The sequence below is a fragment of the Microtus pennsylvanicus genome, chromosome 10, assembly GCF_037038515.1.
Source record: "Microtus pennsylvanicus isolate mMicPen1 chromosome 10, mMicPen1.hap1, whole genome shotgun sequence".
Classification (NCBI taxonomy): domain Eukaryota; kingdom Metazoa; phylum Chordata; class Mammalia; order Rodentia; family Cricetidae; genus Microtus; species Microtus pennsylvanicus.
Window position 1 is genome coordinate 99,647,053 of NC_134588.1, and position 19,042 is coordinate 99,666,094.

The following is a 19,042-nucleotide window of genomic DNA, read 5'->3' on the forward strand; positions in this document are numbered from 1 at the left end:
CTCTTTCTAGATTGTGCGCTCCTGGAGAGCAGAGTCCACTCTGATCATGTTTGTATTGTCTTCCTTTCTCTCCTGGCGCCTAATACAGTGCCTTGCACACAGAAACAATAAATGGCTATTGAATAACAAGCTAATCTGATTGTGTTGTTCTATTGCTCTTTCATCAAGAAGTCTGATGTCCTTTAATTCAGAGAAGCAGCAATGGAACATCAGAATCAAAGCCCACCACTATCTTTCTATTTTTTCAAGGCAGTTAACTTTAGAAGTATTCTTTTTCTAAAATGACATTTTTATTTTAACCATATTGATTGTCTAGCTTGTATGTATGTCTTTGAGAGGGTATCAGGTCCCCTGCAACTGGAGTTACAGTTTCAAGCTGCCATGTAAGTACTGGGAATTTTCTCTGGTTCTCTTGAAGAGTAGCCAGTGCTCTTAACTACTAAGCCATGTCACCAGCCCAATAATGTGCTGCACACTAGAAGTATTGTAAGATCTTCTGGGCTTATAAGAGAAACTGTTGTATTGGATTTACTTCAGTCTGCTGAAATTAATTTTGCTTACAAGTAATATTTTATCAGATTATGCATTATCACATACTAGGTGTAACTATCTCTCTCCAATATCTAGATAAACTTGTTTTAATAATGCAGAAGTAGCCGGGCAGTGGTGGTGCATGCTTTTAATCCGAGCACTCTGGAGTCAGAAGCAGGTGGATTTCTGAGTTGAAAGCCAGTCTGTATTGAAAAAGCAATAATAATGATGATAGTAACTTAGGAGTAGGCTGAATTGGGGTGTGGCTTGGTGTTCGTGTAATTTTCCGGCATGAGCACGGTTATAGGTTTCATCTCCAATACCACAGAAGGGTAGAATTTGAAATTATGTTTGCCATCTAGGATCAGCAATCGGAGATTTTCTCTTTTTTTAAGTGTTTTTATATGTATAGGTGTTTGGCCTGATTGCATGTCTGTGCCCCTAGAAGCCAGAAGAGGACATCAGATCCCCTGGAACTGGAGTTACAGCTGGTTGTTAGTTACCCATGTCCTCCAGAACAGCCAGTTCTTAACTGGAGAGTCATCTCCCTAGGCCATTCATTCATTTTTAAGAATAGGATCTCCTGTGTCCTAGACTGGTCTAGAACTCAGTATCAACCAAGCTACATCCCACACTTTGTCCTTTAAACCAGGCATAGCCTGTAGTAGAATAGATTGAAATATTTTTTTTTTTTTTTGCCTGTAGGAAAACTCGCTGTTAGTTCCTGAAAGTTTTAATGAGGACAAGTTATTGTTTTACAAACAAACTAAATTTCCAGAAAGTGCTGAGAATTTGCCCCTTCTGAGAGTTGTTTCTAAGACACCATGTTCTTTTGAAATTATATAAGTTTTTATTGAACCACACAGAATAAAGTCTATTTGAACATGATATGCCGACATGGTGAATCAAAAATGTCAAGGTGTTTTATATTTCAGAGTTTCCCCGAAATAAAAATTGTCCTTTTATCTATTAAATATAACATCTTTACACAGGGGAGTCTTTTTTTAATTTTATTTTTTTAATTTAATTTTTTAAAATTTATTTATTAAAGATTTCTGTCTCTTCCCCGTCACTGCCTCCCATTTCTCTCCCGATTGAAATATTTTTGATGTAGTAAAGTTGGTTAGGAAGGCTGTTCAAAATATGTCTGTCCTTGAAGACTTCCAGTGAAGCTTTTGGATTTAGCCTACTTTTCTCAAATATCCTAAAAGGCAGGAAGCTAGCTAATGACTTGGTCATTCAAAGCCTCGACTGTAGTTACCACATAAGTCACAGCACTAACTTGGTACTACACTCAGGATGCTTTTCAGAAAGGTCATTTCAGTTTAGAAAGACAGCTTTTCATTTGCTCCCTGTGAGGCTGGGTGGAGAAGAGGGTGTGATAGGTGGGTGATTACAGTCCACTTACTGAAGCAGAGGTTTGGCTTCCTGTTGTCAATCTCTGCCATATCTGTTAAAATGCCATTTTTGTATCTTGGGTCCCACTTATGTATCAGTTTCCACTAAATATTAGAACCTAGTCAAAATGTGTGCTGATTTAAAAGCTAGTGGAGGAGGTGGACACCTGTAATCTCAGCACTCCAGAGGCGGAGGCAGCACTGCTTCAAGGCCTGCTTAAGCTACACTGCTCAAATATGCTAAGTTCCTGTTTTCTTCTTTTTTTTTTAAGTATTTAACTTTATTTTATGTGCATCTGGTATGGTGTTAGGTTCCCCAGAACTGGAGTTACAGACAGGTGTGAGTGCTGGAAATTAAACCCAGGTCCTCTGGGAGAGCAGTCAGTGCTCTCAACCACTAACCATCTCTCCATCCTTAAGTTCCTCTATGTATCAGATTGGAAGGTTAAGTTTTTGTTTCTGCATTGGTAGGCAATGAACCCAAGGCCTTGCTTACTTGTAAGGTAAGTAAGTATTCTACCACTGAGCTATACACCCCAGGACTGGAATGTAAGATTGAGCTACTATTCCATGACTCTCCTGACATCTCTTCCACACAGCCTACTCCCTGGGATCTGTGATGTCAACTGAGGGGACTTGACCTCACCTTATACATCCATTACCCCCTAACCATTTACTTGTAGTTGGCACTTGAACAAAGGCGTTTTGTCCATTCCCAAAGCTAGCTTCACACTGCTCATTCTGAGGAAGAGAACATGGATCCAACTGCGAGAAGTTTCCTTGAAATCTCTGGATCTGATCTACCTCTGGGCCTGCTTATTCCACAGACTGAACTGAACCTTATTTAATTGAGGGCTATGACTGACAACAGAGACCTGTGGAACAAGGCAAGTCCTCTAGCAAATCTGCACATTCTTTTTCTGGGGCAAAGGGATATGGATGTCAATGGACAACTCTGTGGATCAGTTCTCACCATCCATCTTGTTGAAATGGAGTTGTCTCTCTGTGCCACCGCACAGCATACTCCAGGATAGCTGGCCTGCTACCTTCCGGGTGATTATTGTCTCTGCTTCCCAGTCTTCCCAAGATTACAGATCCACACCACCATATCCGGTTTCTTATGTGAGTGCTGAGGACTGAAGTCAGGCTTATAAGGAAGTGCTTTTATCTGCTGAGCTATTGCCTTCAGAATGTTTCTTTTAGTGCTGGGAACCGAGATTGACTTCACAAACACTTGTAGGCAAATACTGAAATCACCAAGCTCCATCTCCAGCCGCTACAGATGACCCCAGGTTTCTTAGTTGATATTTTCTACCAGTTGTAATAATCAGTGCGTTGTACTGATAACCTACCTCCTTCCTGCCTACCACGCTCTGAAGCAAGTTCAAGATCACTTTAGATTTAGAATCTTAAAGCATACACAAATATAGTGCCAATACGCTCTATATAAACTATCACGGGGAGGAGGGAGAGCCTTATGTAGCTCAGGCAGGTTCAAATCCACAAACCTCTTGCTTTTTCTTCCAGAGTAAGACTGTTTACCATTTCTTTATATTAAATAACCCATGAGGGCTCAAAAGTTCTGTAGTTGGTTTGTTAACATAGGCATCTAAACAAGGTCTATACATTTGGAGAATGTCTATAAGCCTTTCATTTCACTGCAGAAGTCAAAAGGACACTTGTGAGCTGCCATGTGGGTGCTGAGAATTTGAACCTGGATCTTCTGGAAGAGCAGCCAGTGTTCTAACCTCTGAACCAGCTCTCCAGCCTAGAACTTGCTGTGAAGACTACTAGGATGACCCTGAAGTCTGCTTTATCCCTTTTAAGTCTTAAATCACTCTTCAAAGACATTTTTTTTTTTTCAATTCTCGGTTCAATGTCTGGTGGGATACTATTAGTTCCCTTCTAAGATTAGTGACACAGCTTTAACATACTAAGTAACTTGACTGGAGACTCTAGAAAACCGAAGTATTTAATTATATAGATAACTCCTGAAATCTTATGTCATTTAATTTTAATGACACTAACAAATTTTGATTTTTTTCCAAAGTGGCCACCTGCAGACTAACGGGAGACTATGGTATGACTGAAAGCATTAGCTCTAAACTAATTCTCAGTTAAATCCTCATCTGTAAGCTGGGAATTACCATCTCCTTACAGACCTGTGCTTATATTATCAAGTGGTTTATTCTAGGGGCTGGAATACACTAAGCACTGGGTATATTAGCAGTTTATCAGTACCATACATGCACACACAAACAGATTTTCTCCTATTATTTATTTCTGGGGGTGGGAGGGAGGCGGGAACATATTGTTGCAGGAGTTGGCTGTCTTCATGTGCGTCCTTAGTAACCAAACTCAGGTCACCAGGCTTGGAAAAAGCCCTGCTGAGCTATCTCAATGGCTTTAGTATAGATTCTGGGATCTAACCTTACCTATGACTAGCTGCACAATGGCCTTCTTCAAGAACACTAACAATTGTTTCCTTATGCTCCACTCACAAACTCTAGTCAAGATATGGCTACCAGTTCAGCAAACTAATACAACAAGAATCAATTATTCATTCTGTTTATTGAATTGAGAGAAGGGAATACAAAGGACTGGGCAAGTGCTGTGCACTGACATGGAAAAGGTGTAATTAAAATAAAATTTAAAAATCCCAATAAAGCAAATCTAAGTTACTGTAATTTCAACCAAACAAAAAATTTAAAGACATTTAATATACCACACATTTATAAAATAAATGTCAACCAAAAGGTGTTTTGTAAATAATTAGTAGAACAAGTGAAAATAAATATGAGACCTGAAGTTTTTATACTTTAATGAAATAATAAAGAAATTTAAACTACTAAATATAATCTGAGAGGCAGTTAAAAAAGCAAACCCCAAAGTTTAAGAACACAATTCTCTGGAAACATCTGTCAGTTCATAGTAACTGTTAGTCCACACCAACAGCTGTGTGAGCTACATCACACAATGCCATATCACTCTTCATAGCTCAGAAATCTCCAGAGCAACACCGAGTTCTTCATGTGATCTCTACAGCTTGGTTTGTAAGCACTACAAGCTTCTGTGATCTCCTCCCCTCAACACGTCACCCACACACCCACACACACTCTCGCTCTTTTACTTTCAAGGGACCAGTAACATTCCCCCCTCGGAGCCTAAGAATGTTATGATTAATTTTAGCATATTGATCCTGATAACGTAAATGTCTAAGCCAAAGATGGGACACAATTTCATTCTTATAAAAATAGACAAGTATTAACCAAGTCTTAAAGAGCGCACTTTACGTGTGCACTTTCAGTAAAAATGACAACCTAGTTGTTTCTAGGATATTTTATGAATCAAGTTCTTTCTCAAACACACAAAATTTTATACGATTAATCTCATTAACCCAGGCTGTCTGGATTAAATAGATAGGGGATGGGTTTTTTTCAATTGTTTTTTTCAATTCTAGAGCAGCTACTGTAACAACAGCTCAACACTGCGAAGTTTAGATTAAATTCACCCTGTTTTTAGAAAGTGTCGAAGTGTAAGTTAGCAGTTTAAGTGAAATCAGTTATGGTTTCGAAAATGGAGGGAATGCTTTGGCCAGCAAACAAAGGGAGATTTGCTGAAGTCTGACACATTAAAGTAAAATTACTAATATATATTTGAAAACTGGGACACAAAGGATATTAAGACAGATTATCTTCTTTCCTCCCCATTCTTCTGCCGTAAAGTAAATGACATGGATATGTTCCCTTTCAAGAGATGTGCGATATACATTTACCCAATGAGAGGCAGAGGGTCAGTTCTTGTTTGCAGGAACCAATGTCCTAAAAAAGATTTCAAGGTGGGGAGGGGTGGGGAAGAAGAATTTTCTATTAATGCCACAGAACGCCAGTTGAGGCAGAGCACTCCTAACCACTGACCTTGATGAATTAGTTTGCATTTTCTCAGACTAAGGAAATAGTGATAAAATTGCTCTTGGTTTAACAGGTTATTTTAATTACTTATAGTTAGAGAATTCCTTTTTTGTTCTCCCACCCAATAAAATGGGCCAATATATGGGGACATTGTAAACAAAATTTCCTGTCTTCAACTACTTACCTGGATTACTAGACTATCTGGCCAGCAAGAGCAATGAAATACAGCTGGCATGAATACTAAGAAAATAGAAACTCGAGTCTGAAGCTCTGTCATCTCCCAACTCCCACTCTTAATTCATTTGCTCACCACCCACACACCAACCTCAGTGATTCCCAAATCCAACACTTTACCACTAAAAACCAGTTATTTAGAGGAAAAAGACATTTAATTTCATTCTTGCTCTAGCCCTTAATCAATGCATTAACAACAACAAAAACATTTTTAAGTACATGGAAGTGAGCCTACTAACCTGATTTTTGGAGCCAAAATTCTCCACTATTTTGATCTATGTGCAAAAAGTATTGGTACTTTTCAGTTTATACATTGGTTAGTATCTTGTGACAGGCTTGACAGAATGTTCCCTCTTAAGCCTTTGTGTTGTTTATCACATTGTCAGAAAATTTCAGTTAATAGCTAAGGGTTAGAAAAATCCTGCCACTAGGTTCTTCCATCATAAAAGCTAGGGTTTCTTCACCATCTTTCTCACATGTTCACTTCAGGGTAAATATAGGAAGCGGATGCTTACAGCAAATTGGCACAGTGAAGTACCAGTATATACAGGAAACTGCCAGTTAGGGCAGACCTGGCAACCAAATTCACCTAGCTGCTATGAACACCTTTGCATAGTTGCAACTCCACTTTAACAGGAGTTATGGTCTTGTAAAATGTCCCTCCCTTTCAGTCCACGTTTTTACTTCTAGGTGTTTTGAACTGCACTTCAGAAGTACTGTGAGAACTCAAGACAGATCTAGGTGTGGCTTGGTGTAGAATCTGAGTGGGCACAGATCTCAGGGAATATTCCGTAAGTACCATGTAGGACGATGTAACCACATTTGTAAACAGCTGTGGAGTTGTTTGCCACATTTTGTTAGTGATTGTTACTGTAGAGACTGGGGTGTATGTATTAATGGCTTCAGGGTATATCAATCAAAATACGGTTTTAACTGCACTGAGGTAAAGAGGAGTTGCCACTTAATTATATACATTAACAAATCAAAGTTTTTATTCAAGCTTAAAGTAAAAAGCAACTTCAGTCAGGAAATTAAGTACCAGATAAAAGGTAACATACTATTTTAACTTGGAAGTATCAAAACAGGATTTCTCTGATTTTCTAAAGTGGTGGTCTCTGCAAAATGAACTTTAAAGAAACCTTTTTACACATCAATTTGATAAAATAATCGCCGACTACGATCTGCCATTTCCTTACTGTGGGCTTTGGGAGAATGAACACTATTTTAAGGCCAAATGTGTTTTCTTCTCCCTTTTCCTGACTTTCTCCTCCCTGCTACCACCCCTCATGACCTCTACCATCCAAGCCTCTCTCCTCTTAGGGCTATGAAGGGTATGATCATGATGAGAATGCCATAGATTTGGCTCAGCCTCAAGGGCAACTTGGTACGAAATGTTTTTTTCTTCACCAGGATCTTACTTTGGGAGTGATTCCACTTCTCCTAATAATAGTTGTGGTCACCCTTATTATCCTCTACTGACAACAGGGCATTTCAAGGGAGACTGTTAGAGCCAGTGGCTGTGGGTTCAAAAACACCGTGAACATCAGACGTTGGATGTAATCTTCAAAATGAGTAGTCTTTGTTCCCATAAGGAAACCGTCCCTTAAACTACAAGGGGGAAGAGAGGGAAAGACTGTCCACAGCACCAGTTTGAATGAGGTTCAGTATGGCAACATCTGAAAAGCTGAGAAGGAATCTTCTTTAAATTCCAGTGTCCCTATATGTTGGGCATTAAGGGCAACTAGAAGAAATGACTGAGGTTTTAATCCCAGTTTATTTATGTTTGTAACCTGCTGAATTCTTCTAAGTCTCAACTACACTATAAATTCCCAAAGTAGCCTATCTTCTGATCTCTACTTTTACTAGATCACACCAAGACCAGAAGAACATGGAACAAGCTTTCTTGAAAACCTAGACTGATGGCTGATTTTTATGTTGGTGTATTTATAAAATTCTCCTTTTGAATCTTGAATTTCTTCAACATCAGGTACTGATGTCCCTTCGGGAACAAAATAAAAGGGGGGAACCTTCCAAGTATCTCTCTGCTCTCCTGTGCCATGTCCTTCTGAGCAGTCTCTGACCATGCCATCTCAGGTGGTACTCCAGAAGAGCATCAGTCACACTGCATATCTGAGTCACAGAAGAAACTCTTTTTAAGCTGGTTTAGATTCCAAATGTATACAAATGAAGTCACTTTAATCCTATAAATACTTCTTAATTTATTTTTAAAAAATTGTGCTGTTAACCCTTTTACGGGGCAACAAGCTATGTGAAAAGTACAAAACTTTTTGTCAAATGTAATATTGAGAGTGCTTTTGACATAGTTCACTGTTTATCATCTGATCAGTATATACTGCGCAACGGGCAAGGCTAGAATCCATGAACCAAGCTGCAAAGATCTCAAGCTAAATAAGGCGGAAAGATTTGAAGAAACAAAAGGAAGTTCTTTCCTGTCCAATGTATACTCTTCAGACTAATGAACTCTTCCTATCAAGCCTTCTAAACTGTTAAATAAAGTTTCCAAACGAGCATTTGAACTTCATTACACAGAAGAGCAACAAGAATGGTATCCCACCAGACAAAAGGCAGGAGGGAAAAATATATATATACTGAGTTCAATGGGTAAGCCTGAATGTAGCACAGTTCTTCACAACCGATGGGGAATAATTCAACATGGTGTCCAACAACGTTCTAACGACGTGCTTCATCAACTGGTTACTATGAAGCAAGGTGTAAATGTTTGGCCCCAATCGGGCTTCAGAAATGGTTCTTTTTTTCATGACGAGCATGTCTGTCCAGCTATCAATCATGTTTGTTTGCACCAAATCCCAAGCCATTAAAATACGACTAATTTTAAGTTAAACAGAAGTCGTCTGCTCCAATTCGCCATCAACTATCCATGCTACTGCATTCCTCTGAATGAAGACAAGATGAAAACGTGCAGAGAGAAAAAGAAAAAAAAGATACCAGTTAGAAAGTTTCAAAATCTGTATTAGTATATAAACAGCAGAATAAATAACATAAATAAAAATTCTTGATATTTTCGTAGTCCTTAATGTATCTCCCTCAGGTTTTAGGTTATATCTTAAAATGTAACCTCATGCTTATTTGAAGTAATACAGAAAAGGGATGAACAAAATATTAGAATTTTATAATTTTATGCTACTTTTTGACAATCTCACTGTGTAGCTTTAGCTGGCTTTGAACTTTGAGTTCTACCTGCCTTTGCCTCCAGATTAAAGGTGTGCATGACCATGCCTGACAAGATTCCTTATTTCATTTATTAATTTATTTTGTTTTTTTTTTTTTCTTTTCTTAAGACAGGATTTCTCTATGTAACAGCCCTGGCTGTTCTGCAACTCACTTTGTAGATCAGGCTGGCCTTGAGCTCAAGAGATCACCTGCCTCTGCCTCCTGAGTGCTGGGATTAAAGGCGTAGGCAGAATTCCCTATTTTTAAAATTAACCTTGAAATAGATAATTGGGATAAAAAAATTCTGCTAGTTTACAACAAGAACAATGAAAGAAAACTGATAATACAAGGCAGAGCTGCACACATTATGTATTCAATCCCTTTAGCTGCTAAAGTCTGAGGTCTCCGGCATCACCCAGCTCCATTTGGGAGCGGTGTATATATGACCTGTATTAAGATAGAGTTCACATACCATAACAATATACTCATTTAAGTACTTACTAGTTTATATATATAATATTTTTTTATTTATTTTGGTTTTTCGAGACAGGGTTTCGCTGTGGCTTTGGTTCCTGTCCTGGAACTAGCTCTGTAGACCAGGCTGGTCTTGACCTCACAGAGATCTGCCTGCCTCTGCCTCCCGAGTGCTGGGATTAAAGGTGTGTGCCACCATAGCCCGGCTAGTTTTAATATATTGATAACTTATATAACAGCAGCACACAATTTTAGACCAACTTTACCATCTTGTAGCAATCACACAAATCCCCATCTAAAACAAAACAAAAAACAAAAAACCCCAAATATTCCTCTAGTCTCTGGATTGGCCTATTTTTAAACCACTTCAATATAAAATGCAATCACAGCATATTGTGTGTCTGTATGTTTTTGTTTCTGGTGTGTTTCATTTACTATACATTTTCAAGGTTCATGTACCTTATATAGCATGTATAAATATTTCATCCTATTTCATTTTATACATCCCACACACAAACAAAACCCAGAAAGTAACTAAGGCAATCAATCTTGTAACTCATTACAAAAGATTAGAAATTAAGCCAGGAGGTAGAGTGATGGCTCAGCAGTTAAAAAACAATGTCCGTCCTTTCAGAGGGCCCTGGTTCGATTCCCACAACACACACAATGGTATTTTAAAAGTTTCTAACTCCATTCCTGGGGAATCAGACAGCCTCTTCTGGCCTCTGTGGGCACCACACATGTGGTTCAGATTCACATTCAGGCAAAAAAATCCGTAACACACAAAGACAAATTTAAGAACAAATAAGATGGCACCACAGGTAAAAGCTCTTGCTGGTAAACTTGAAGACCTGAGCTCAATCAACAGAACCCATATGGGGGAAGGATACCAATTCCAGCAAGCAGTCCCACTGATTCAACATAGACGTGTACCCACCACCTTCCTGTACCCAACAAACGTACAAACTTTTTATATCATAGATATATGGTTTTGAGTTAAGTATTTAAATGACATATAACCTTAGACTACATTCTTTGAATGTTATTTTTAAGCCACTTATACTTCCAAATTCCTATTCTAAAAAGGTATAGAAAAATGTTTCGTTTGTATGTGGAAAAAGACCACAAGGGATATTCTCAAAAAGTACTTCTTTTATTTGAAATGAGAATGACCATATCTGTAGGGTCAGACCTATGTGGTGTGGCATAATGAACATAATGAACATTGGTCCTGATCTGGCACACCCACTGAAGTCACAAAGTGCAAAGTGCAACTCTTATCCCACTGTGCTGCTGCCAGCACTGCTTATGAGATGAAGCTGCTGTGTAGACAACTCCTGTCCTACTTCTTCCAATCACATTCTCACCGACTAATAAATAAAATACAGAAGTACAGATAACTGCAGATGCAGATGTCCGAAGATCATAATTTGTTCTGTGATCAGCTAGCCTCACTCAAATTTAAGAGGCCCGTCTGCCTCTGCCGCCTCCCAAGTGCTGGGATTAAAGGCGTGTGCTGGCTTCATCTCTGTCATTAAAAAAAAAAATTAAAAAAAGCTAACTTCCCTCCAATGAAAATCATTAGTTGAAACTGTTAAATGTTTTTCTTCCTAAATCGTTTAGGTGGGAGGTTGGAAGAGCTAGATGGCTTTAGCAGTTAGAAGCATTTGTTGCTCTGGCAGAGGACTGTCGTTCTGTTCAACATGCACATCAGGTAGCACGGGCACACACACGAGAAAAACAAAACAATAACAATCATTTGGTGGAACATACTGAACAAAACAATCTCTAAGTGTTTCCCTCTAAATGAGACAGTTTACTTGTTTTCTTTGAGTGAAAAAAGGACATTTACATAAAGTATCTTATTCTCTCTAGTATTATTATATTTCATCAAGAATTGATCCTCATCTGTTAGCTTTATGGCTTTCTTCATCAAGTATCAAGGTGGTGGGAAAAACCTTCCAGACCTAGACTTGCCAAAATGCAGCATTCAACAAATTAATGAGATCTGCCATATTTTGGTTCCTTCCCTATAAAATGAAAGTAAAAATGTTCCTCTTACAAGACCATGAACACACAGAGAGCAAATATACACTGAACATGCTACTTGGCACATGGGCAGCACAGAAATTTTAGTTCCTTCTCTCCTTCGCCATAAGACATAGTTAATGTTAGTATGCTATACGGTGCTAACATATTAGTAAAACCCAAAAATGATGATCAATAAAATGAAAGTTTTTCAGAATTTATAATTGTTTAGTTCAAGTACATAAAACATTTCATATAATATATATCACATTTACACAGTAAGATGAAACATCACTTTAATAAAATCTGTATGTGCATGCAAGTGTATACCTGCAGGTGCAAGATGTGTGGATGTCAGAGGACAACCTTGAGTGTCAGTCCTTGCCTTCCACCGAGAAACAATCTCCCTTGTTCTCTGCTGTACATGTCTGCCTAGCTGGCCTAGCAGCTTCTGGCGATTCTCCTATGTGTCCACCTACCATGTTCCATAAAAGCAAAGGGATTATAGACTCACACTACTATACACCAACATTACATGGGTTTGGGGATCCAAACTTAAGTCCCCATACTTATGGGGCTAACACTTAGCATGTTCCCATCTCTTAAGCCCCCAAATTCTAAAGTATACTACAGCTAACTTGATGCAAACGAGGAAGTACATTGTAGCTTACTTTCTTCGTTGTCTAGCCAAAAACAACAAATAAAACTTACTTAGATTTTTCAAATTCTTTTTATAAAGTGAAAAGGTGAAATTAAAAAAAAAGGCATATTCTACATTTAAGCTACTATTTAAAAGTACTGTCACTCAGCAGTATTTGACTGTGTGCCTTACCTTCAATATTCTGGTGGTCTAGAAAAGGTGCTGGTCCCCATATTCTAACAGTGCCATCATCTGACGCACTGGCCATCATAGATGGGATCTGTGGGTTCCAGCTAACACAATTAACTGTGCGCGTGTGCCCTGTCAGTTCTGCAATTGGCAGTTCACTTCGTTTGTGCCAGATGTAAACCTTGTGATCTAAATGTAGAGCAATTCAGAGAAGTGTTAGAGAGCCACGTCATCAAAAGAATTACCATTTACCACACACACAACATGATTCTTCAATATTATATCTTAAAGGGAGGAAAAAATAAAATAGTTTAATAACTTCTGTGAAAAGCCATGTTAATACATTATAATTTTTTTCTTCCTATTCAAGGTACCTAGCTCTGAAGCCACAAAAATAGCTACTTGGAGTAGTCTGTTCATTTGTGACTAATGCTAATCACAACCTGGGGCAAGATGGCTCAGCAGTTAATGCTTGCTGCTCTTGTAGAGGACTAGAGTTCAGTTCCCAAGCACCCGTGTAAGGTGGCTCCCAACCTCCCAACTGTCCAGACCTATACATGACATTTGTTAACAGAACAACTCCAGATACAAATAAGGTATGTGAGCACAAACCAGCCCAGAATAGAGATGATGATGTACTCTGTGGAGATGACAGAGAAACGAGGTATCCAAACTGGAAAACTGCAACCATTAGAGGAAAACCTTTATTGGGAGCTTACAAAGTACTTTATGTATGTAATGAAATCTTCCTCATGCTAGGAGGTGGGTACTCTGCTTCTCCCACACTGTAGAGACAGTGACTCAAGTAATCTGAAATAATGGAAAACTAATCTCTCTACTTTGCTGTTCAGGCACACGTTTATCTAAAACACAGGTATTTGTCATCTACAAACCAAGTTTACTAGAAAGAAAATTGTAATTTGAGTTTTTCTGAAACACCATAACAACTGTCAGCATAAATGTGTTGCTCAGACACACATACTATCTTTTAAAAAGAAACCATTATTATTTTCCATTGCCTTGATAGAAATAATTATTCTGTTGAAATATAGGTAAATCATAATAACCAACTTGTGGTTTTTGGAGACAGATCTCTCTATATTGTCCTGGCTGTCCTGAAACTCACTATTGTAGACTTGGCTGGCCTCAAACTCACAGAAATCCACTTGTTTCTGCCTCCATCTCTCTTGAGTGCTAGGATTAAAGGCATGTGCCACTATGACCAGCAAGCCTGACTTTTCCGACCTTTGAAAACCAATTATTATAAAGGTATAATGATTTAAGTAAATTTTTTTTTTTTTTGGTTTTTCGAGACAGGGTTTCTCTGTGGTTTTTGAGCCTGTCCTGAAACTAGCTCTTGTAGACCAGGCTGGTCTCGAACTCACAGAGATCGCCTGCCTCTGCCTCCCGAGTGCTGGGATTAAAGGCGTGCGCCACCACCGCCCGGCGATTTAAGTAAATTCTGACTTGATTCAAACATCAAACGCATGTCTAAAACATGATTAGGACAGGTTCCACTAATCTGTAACAGGCACAGAACACTAGCAGCTTAAGACCCTGGGTTCCATCACCAGCAACATAAGGAAAAATGAACAATCAAAACCAAAACAAAACATCAAGGATTCAAGCCATTCCCCAAAAGGTAACATTAAGAAGAATATAGTCGATAATCTACTAAAAACCGTAATCTTCTGACACCTGCTGATAAACTGGGAGAACCACAGACATTAAATTCACCTACGCAGTGAGCGAACAGCGACACCAACTTTACCTTCACTGCCACTAGCGATGAAGTCTTCATTATGGCCTCCAAAACATGAATGGATTGTATAAAACCCTTGGGTAACACCTTGGTATTTCCTTACTAAAACTCTGTCTTGCAAGTCCCATAAATGAACTCCCTGCAGGGGAAAAGAAAAAAAAAAAGAAGTTTTTGTTGCTTTTTTTTAAAGATAGGGCTAGTTCTGCCTCCTGTCTGTGACTTTATTTATTTATATATTTATTTATTTATGTTTTTAAAAAGACAATCCCACCAAATACTCCCACTTAATACTCTAGGACAGCCTGGAGCTGATAGATCCTCCTAGGTTTGTGCGCTGTGCTTTTTTGTTTTTGAGACCAGGTTCCTCTGTGTAGCCCTGGCTGTCCTAGAACTTGCTCTGTAAACCAGGCTAGCCTCAAATTCAGAGATTTGCCTGCTCTGCCTCCTGTATGCTAGGACAAAAGGTGTTCCCCACTATATCCCACCCTCAAGTTTTTATTTTTAGGAGTTCAGACATGTATGATATCATGAAGCTTGGTAGTTTTTTATTTATTTATTTATTAAAAGGCAGACAATCTAGCCTAGGGTCTTCTAATATAGTGCCTCATGTTGTGGTGACCCTAACCATAAAATTATTTTCATTGCTACTTCATAACTGTAATTTTGTTACTGTTATGAATCGCAATATAAATATCTGATATGCAGGATATCTAATAAGTGACCCTTGTGAAGGATCATTCAACCCCAAAAGGGTCTTGACCCATAGGTAAGAAACACTGAGCTAGTTCAATGGCTTGGAAGCACTCTTAAATTCCGAGACTGACTATTCTATTCTGCTTTCTAAGTGCTGGGATTAATGGTGCGGGCTCTACACCCAGCCTCAATAGACTAGACTCTTTAACAATAATTTGTGAATATTCCTTTGCCCACTGGAACCTTTTTATTTTCTATTTGTGCAAAATGCTATTATTTCAATAAACTTATAGCTTATTCCTACAAATTAAGCATTAAACACATACATTACCAGCTAGACTAAAAACAACAAAAGCACATTTTCATTAAGTTGAATTTTTCTGAAAGTTGTAAAAAAAAAAAAAAACAAAAAAACCAAACCATACCTGAGTTGCTACATTTAACAAAGCTAATCGGCCATTTTTTGAAATTGTAAATGACATAATAGGATGATCTTCTTGTACTCTGTAATCAGAAATAATTTTTCAGGAAAAGCAAATGAAGAGTCAAGAACTTCAAATTATGACACTATAAACTATTTTAGCTTAAATGACACTTTTGCCTTACATACGTGTCAGTAAGAATGAGTTAATAAGTACCCCATAACAATTATTCAAATCACCAATAAAAAAAATAAACAAAATCCCAACTATATACACATTTTCGTATAAATTAGACTATTCTTCCCCCCTTTTTTCCGAGGGGGGGAGGTTCAAGACAGGGTTTCTCTGTGTAGCCCTGGCTATCCCAGAAACTTGCTCTGTTGACCAGGTTGGCCTTGACCTCAACAGACTGGCTGGCCTCTGCCTCCTGAGTGATGGGATTAAAGGAGTGCCTAGCACTGCACCCTGCTAAATTAGACCATTTCTACTGGAAACAAAATAATAGTTACATGTTCCTATCTGTAAGGTCCTCAAAGTTGTAGCCCCGGATTCTCTGGTGGGTGTCAGAAGCCAGTACAGTCTTGCCGTCACTCAAGCACCATAGGCATTGCACTCTCACCCCCTCCCAGGAGTCCAAAAGATTTCCATCCAGGTCCTAAGCAGGGAAACAAAACAAAAAAACACCACCACTCAGAAAGTAAACCAAATGTAAATACTTGACAATGACTTATGAAAATAGTTTTGTTTTTGTCTGAGGCTGATCTAGTCAAACTACTCTACAAGTATTTTAACTTAGGAGAGTTTGACTACATATAGACCTGTAAACACTGTACTCTGACGAAGCTGGGATGTGACAAAAAGAGAAGCAGGAATAGCTTATAACCTATTAGAATAAACCACAATGAATTCCGTAAGGTTCATTTTACTAGAAAGGGGCAGCTTGTAATACCTACCCAGGGAGGTATTAAATTGTCAGTGAGCTGCCCTGACCTACCCAGAAAAAATGAAGCCTACTGCACAGCCTAGTAAAATGTGTTTTATTCCGTAGAGGTCAACTACAGACAGTTTATCTAAATAAACACCCAACTGAAGTGATGCACTGGGGGAAAAGATATGAAAACATCTACTAGGACCCTGTGAGAAGAGACAGGTGTGACATGTGGGCCCTAGACAAAGCTTAGGGACACTGCATTTGTATGTCTTAGGACCATTTACCTTAATTTAATCAAATAATTTGCAATTGCCAGGTGTGGTGGCACACGCCTTTAATCCCAGCATCTGTAAGCATGTGTAGGAGGAACTTTGTGAGTTTGGGGTTAGTCTGGTCTACTTGGAATGATTGGATAGCCAGGGCTACATGGTGACCCAGACTCAAAACTGATATCAAAATCTCAATCAACACAGCAGCTATTGACCATAAGATTTAATCACTGAAAAACTGTCAGTACCCATCACGTTTTTTAAAAAGGGTTTATTTTTTAAAATTAAGTGTGTCTGTGTGAGGTGCACATGTGTATAGCTACCCACAGAAGCCAGAAAGGGGGGGCATTGGATCCTCTGACAGCAGCAAGAGTGGTTGTGAACCACTCAACATGGGTGCTGGGAACCCAACTTGACTCCTGTAAGAGCACTGCATGCTCAGCAGCTGTGAGCCATGCTTCAGCCGCAACACTGATTACTTCTATTCCTCAGATACTTCGGCTTGGGCGATTCATGAAATTCAACCTTCTTGTGGGTTTGCTGTTATTCCACACTGGGTCTCCTATATCCGGGGCTGATCACAAAGCCAAGGAGGACCTTGGACTTATGATCCTATTGTTTCTACCTCCCAAGTGCTACAATTAGTATGTGCCACCATGCCCCATTTGTGATGAGCTACATCCTCAACTCTACAGCACTGTTAACTGTTTCTGGAGACAGTGGTCTCACTTTCCAGTCCAGGCTGGTCTCTAACTCACTAGAACCCAGGCTATTTATTTTTTTCATTTTTCTTTTGGTTTTTCGAGACAGTTTCTATGTAGTTTTGGAGCCTGTCCTGAAACTTGCTCTGCAGACTAGGCTGGCCTTGAACTCAGAGATACACCTGTCTGGCCTCCCAAGTGCTGGGATTAAAGGCGTGTGCCACACTGCCCAGCTCCCAGGATACTTGTTAACTCTTGACAATATTCCCACCTCAGCTTCCCATACCATGCTTGGCTGGCACCGTTTTTCTTACAAAGGCCTAACCTCACTCAAAAGTAATTGCTGAATTTTCCAGTCCTATAAATTAGTACATTTTTTTTTTCTGTGACACAGTCTCACTATATAGTCCTGGTTGGCCAAAAACTCAAGAGATCCACCTGCCACTGCCTCCCAAGTGCTAGGACAACAGCCACCATGCCCAGGTAATTTTACACTTTTTATGAGTACCAGAAATGGTTTTAAAAGTAGAGAGAAGTAATAAAAATTCTATTAAATACTCGTAAGAGGATGGTAAGTAGGTTTTCATATTCTATGTGTCAAGTGAACCTTCATTTTATTTAAATCTTTTTGTTTTTTTTTTTTTTGAGATGGGTCTTACTATGTAACCTTGGCTAGCCTGTAGAACTTAAGAGATCTGCCTGCCTCTACTATGTAATTTAATGTTTGTCCCATCATGCCCAGCAACTGTAAATTTTAAAAATCATTAAGCAAACAGTTCAATTGACTTTTAAAATAGGCATACCCTGATGAGGAGGCACTCAATACTTACACACTGATAGAACTGCCCGCGCTGACCTCCAGTCACAAAGCGTTTCCCATCTGGATTCCAGGCTACACTGGTCAAACTGTCTTCATGAGATTGGCTCATTTTTGTTCTTAATTCTCCCGTCTATAAGGAAATAAAACTGTGGATAAGATGCTCAAGATGTTTAAGGCTTGAAAGGAAAGGAGGGGAAGAGGAAGGAAAAAGAAAGGGGTAAGGATTCTTAGAAGGGAGCCAGAAGAATGGAAGGTGACTGGGTATATTGCTAAGGTACCAGTCCTATTCAGAAAGACGGCTATTTTTAATGCCCTCACCAAAAAATAAGGCTACAACACTCAAAAATTAAAAGTTCAGATGCAATAAGCTCTAATAATCTTCTCATCTTAAAAGAATTAAACATGCTGGGTGGTAGTGGCGCACGCCTTTAATCCCAGCACTTGGGAGGCAGAGGCAGGCGGATCTCTGGGAGTTCGAGGCCAGCCTGGTCTACAAGAGCTAGTTCTGGGACCGGCACCAAAGCCACAGAGAAACCCTGTCTCGAACCGCCCCCCCCCCCAAAAAAAGAATTAAACATGTAATTTTCCACAATCAGGACAATGAAAAGCCCAAAGCCACAAAGCTAATTCTTCTGAGCTTCTCAGTCCAAAATTCTTTATGAATTTTATCCTAAAGCTAAAGTTAATGCAATTAATAATTCTTTAAGAACACAATTAATAGGTAGTAAGACTATGCCCTCTAAACCACAAAGGGCAATTATAATTTTGATAAATATCATACTCAAATGCTCATAATAATGCAGGGAAAATGAAAAAAAACTTTTTTCTAATATGTAATTTTACTTCAA

General features: G+C 38.9%; 1 protein-coding gene across 2 annotated transcripts in view; it reads right to left on the reverse strand.

The window, feature by feature from the left end:
- Positions 1-4,480: 4,480 nt before the first annotated feature.
- The window catches only part of Wdr26 (WD repeat domain 26), a 45,138-nt gene continuing 30,576 nt past the window's right edge, over positions 4,481-19,042 (reverse strand). For both annotated transcript variants that reach the window (XM_075989341.1, XM_075989340.1), the window contains exons 9-14: positions 18,205-18,324; positions 15,983-16,128; positions 15,477-15,555; positions 14,368-14,497; positions 12,600-12,785; positions 4,481-8,988 (exon numbers count right to left, since the gene is read on the reverse strand). In XM_075989341.1, coding sequence (XP_075845456.1) covers positions 8,963-8,988; positions 12,600-12,785; positions 14,368-14,497; positions 15,477-15,555; positions 15,983-16,128; positions 18,205-18,324 — 687 coding nt within the window. In that variant the 3' untranslated portion in view covers positions 4,481-8,962. The remainder of the gene's footprint in view (positions 8,989-12,599; positions 12,786-14,367; positions 14,498-15,476; positions 15,556-15,982; positions 16,129-18,204; positions 18,325-19,042) is intronic.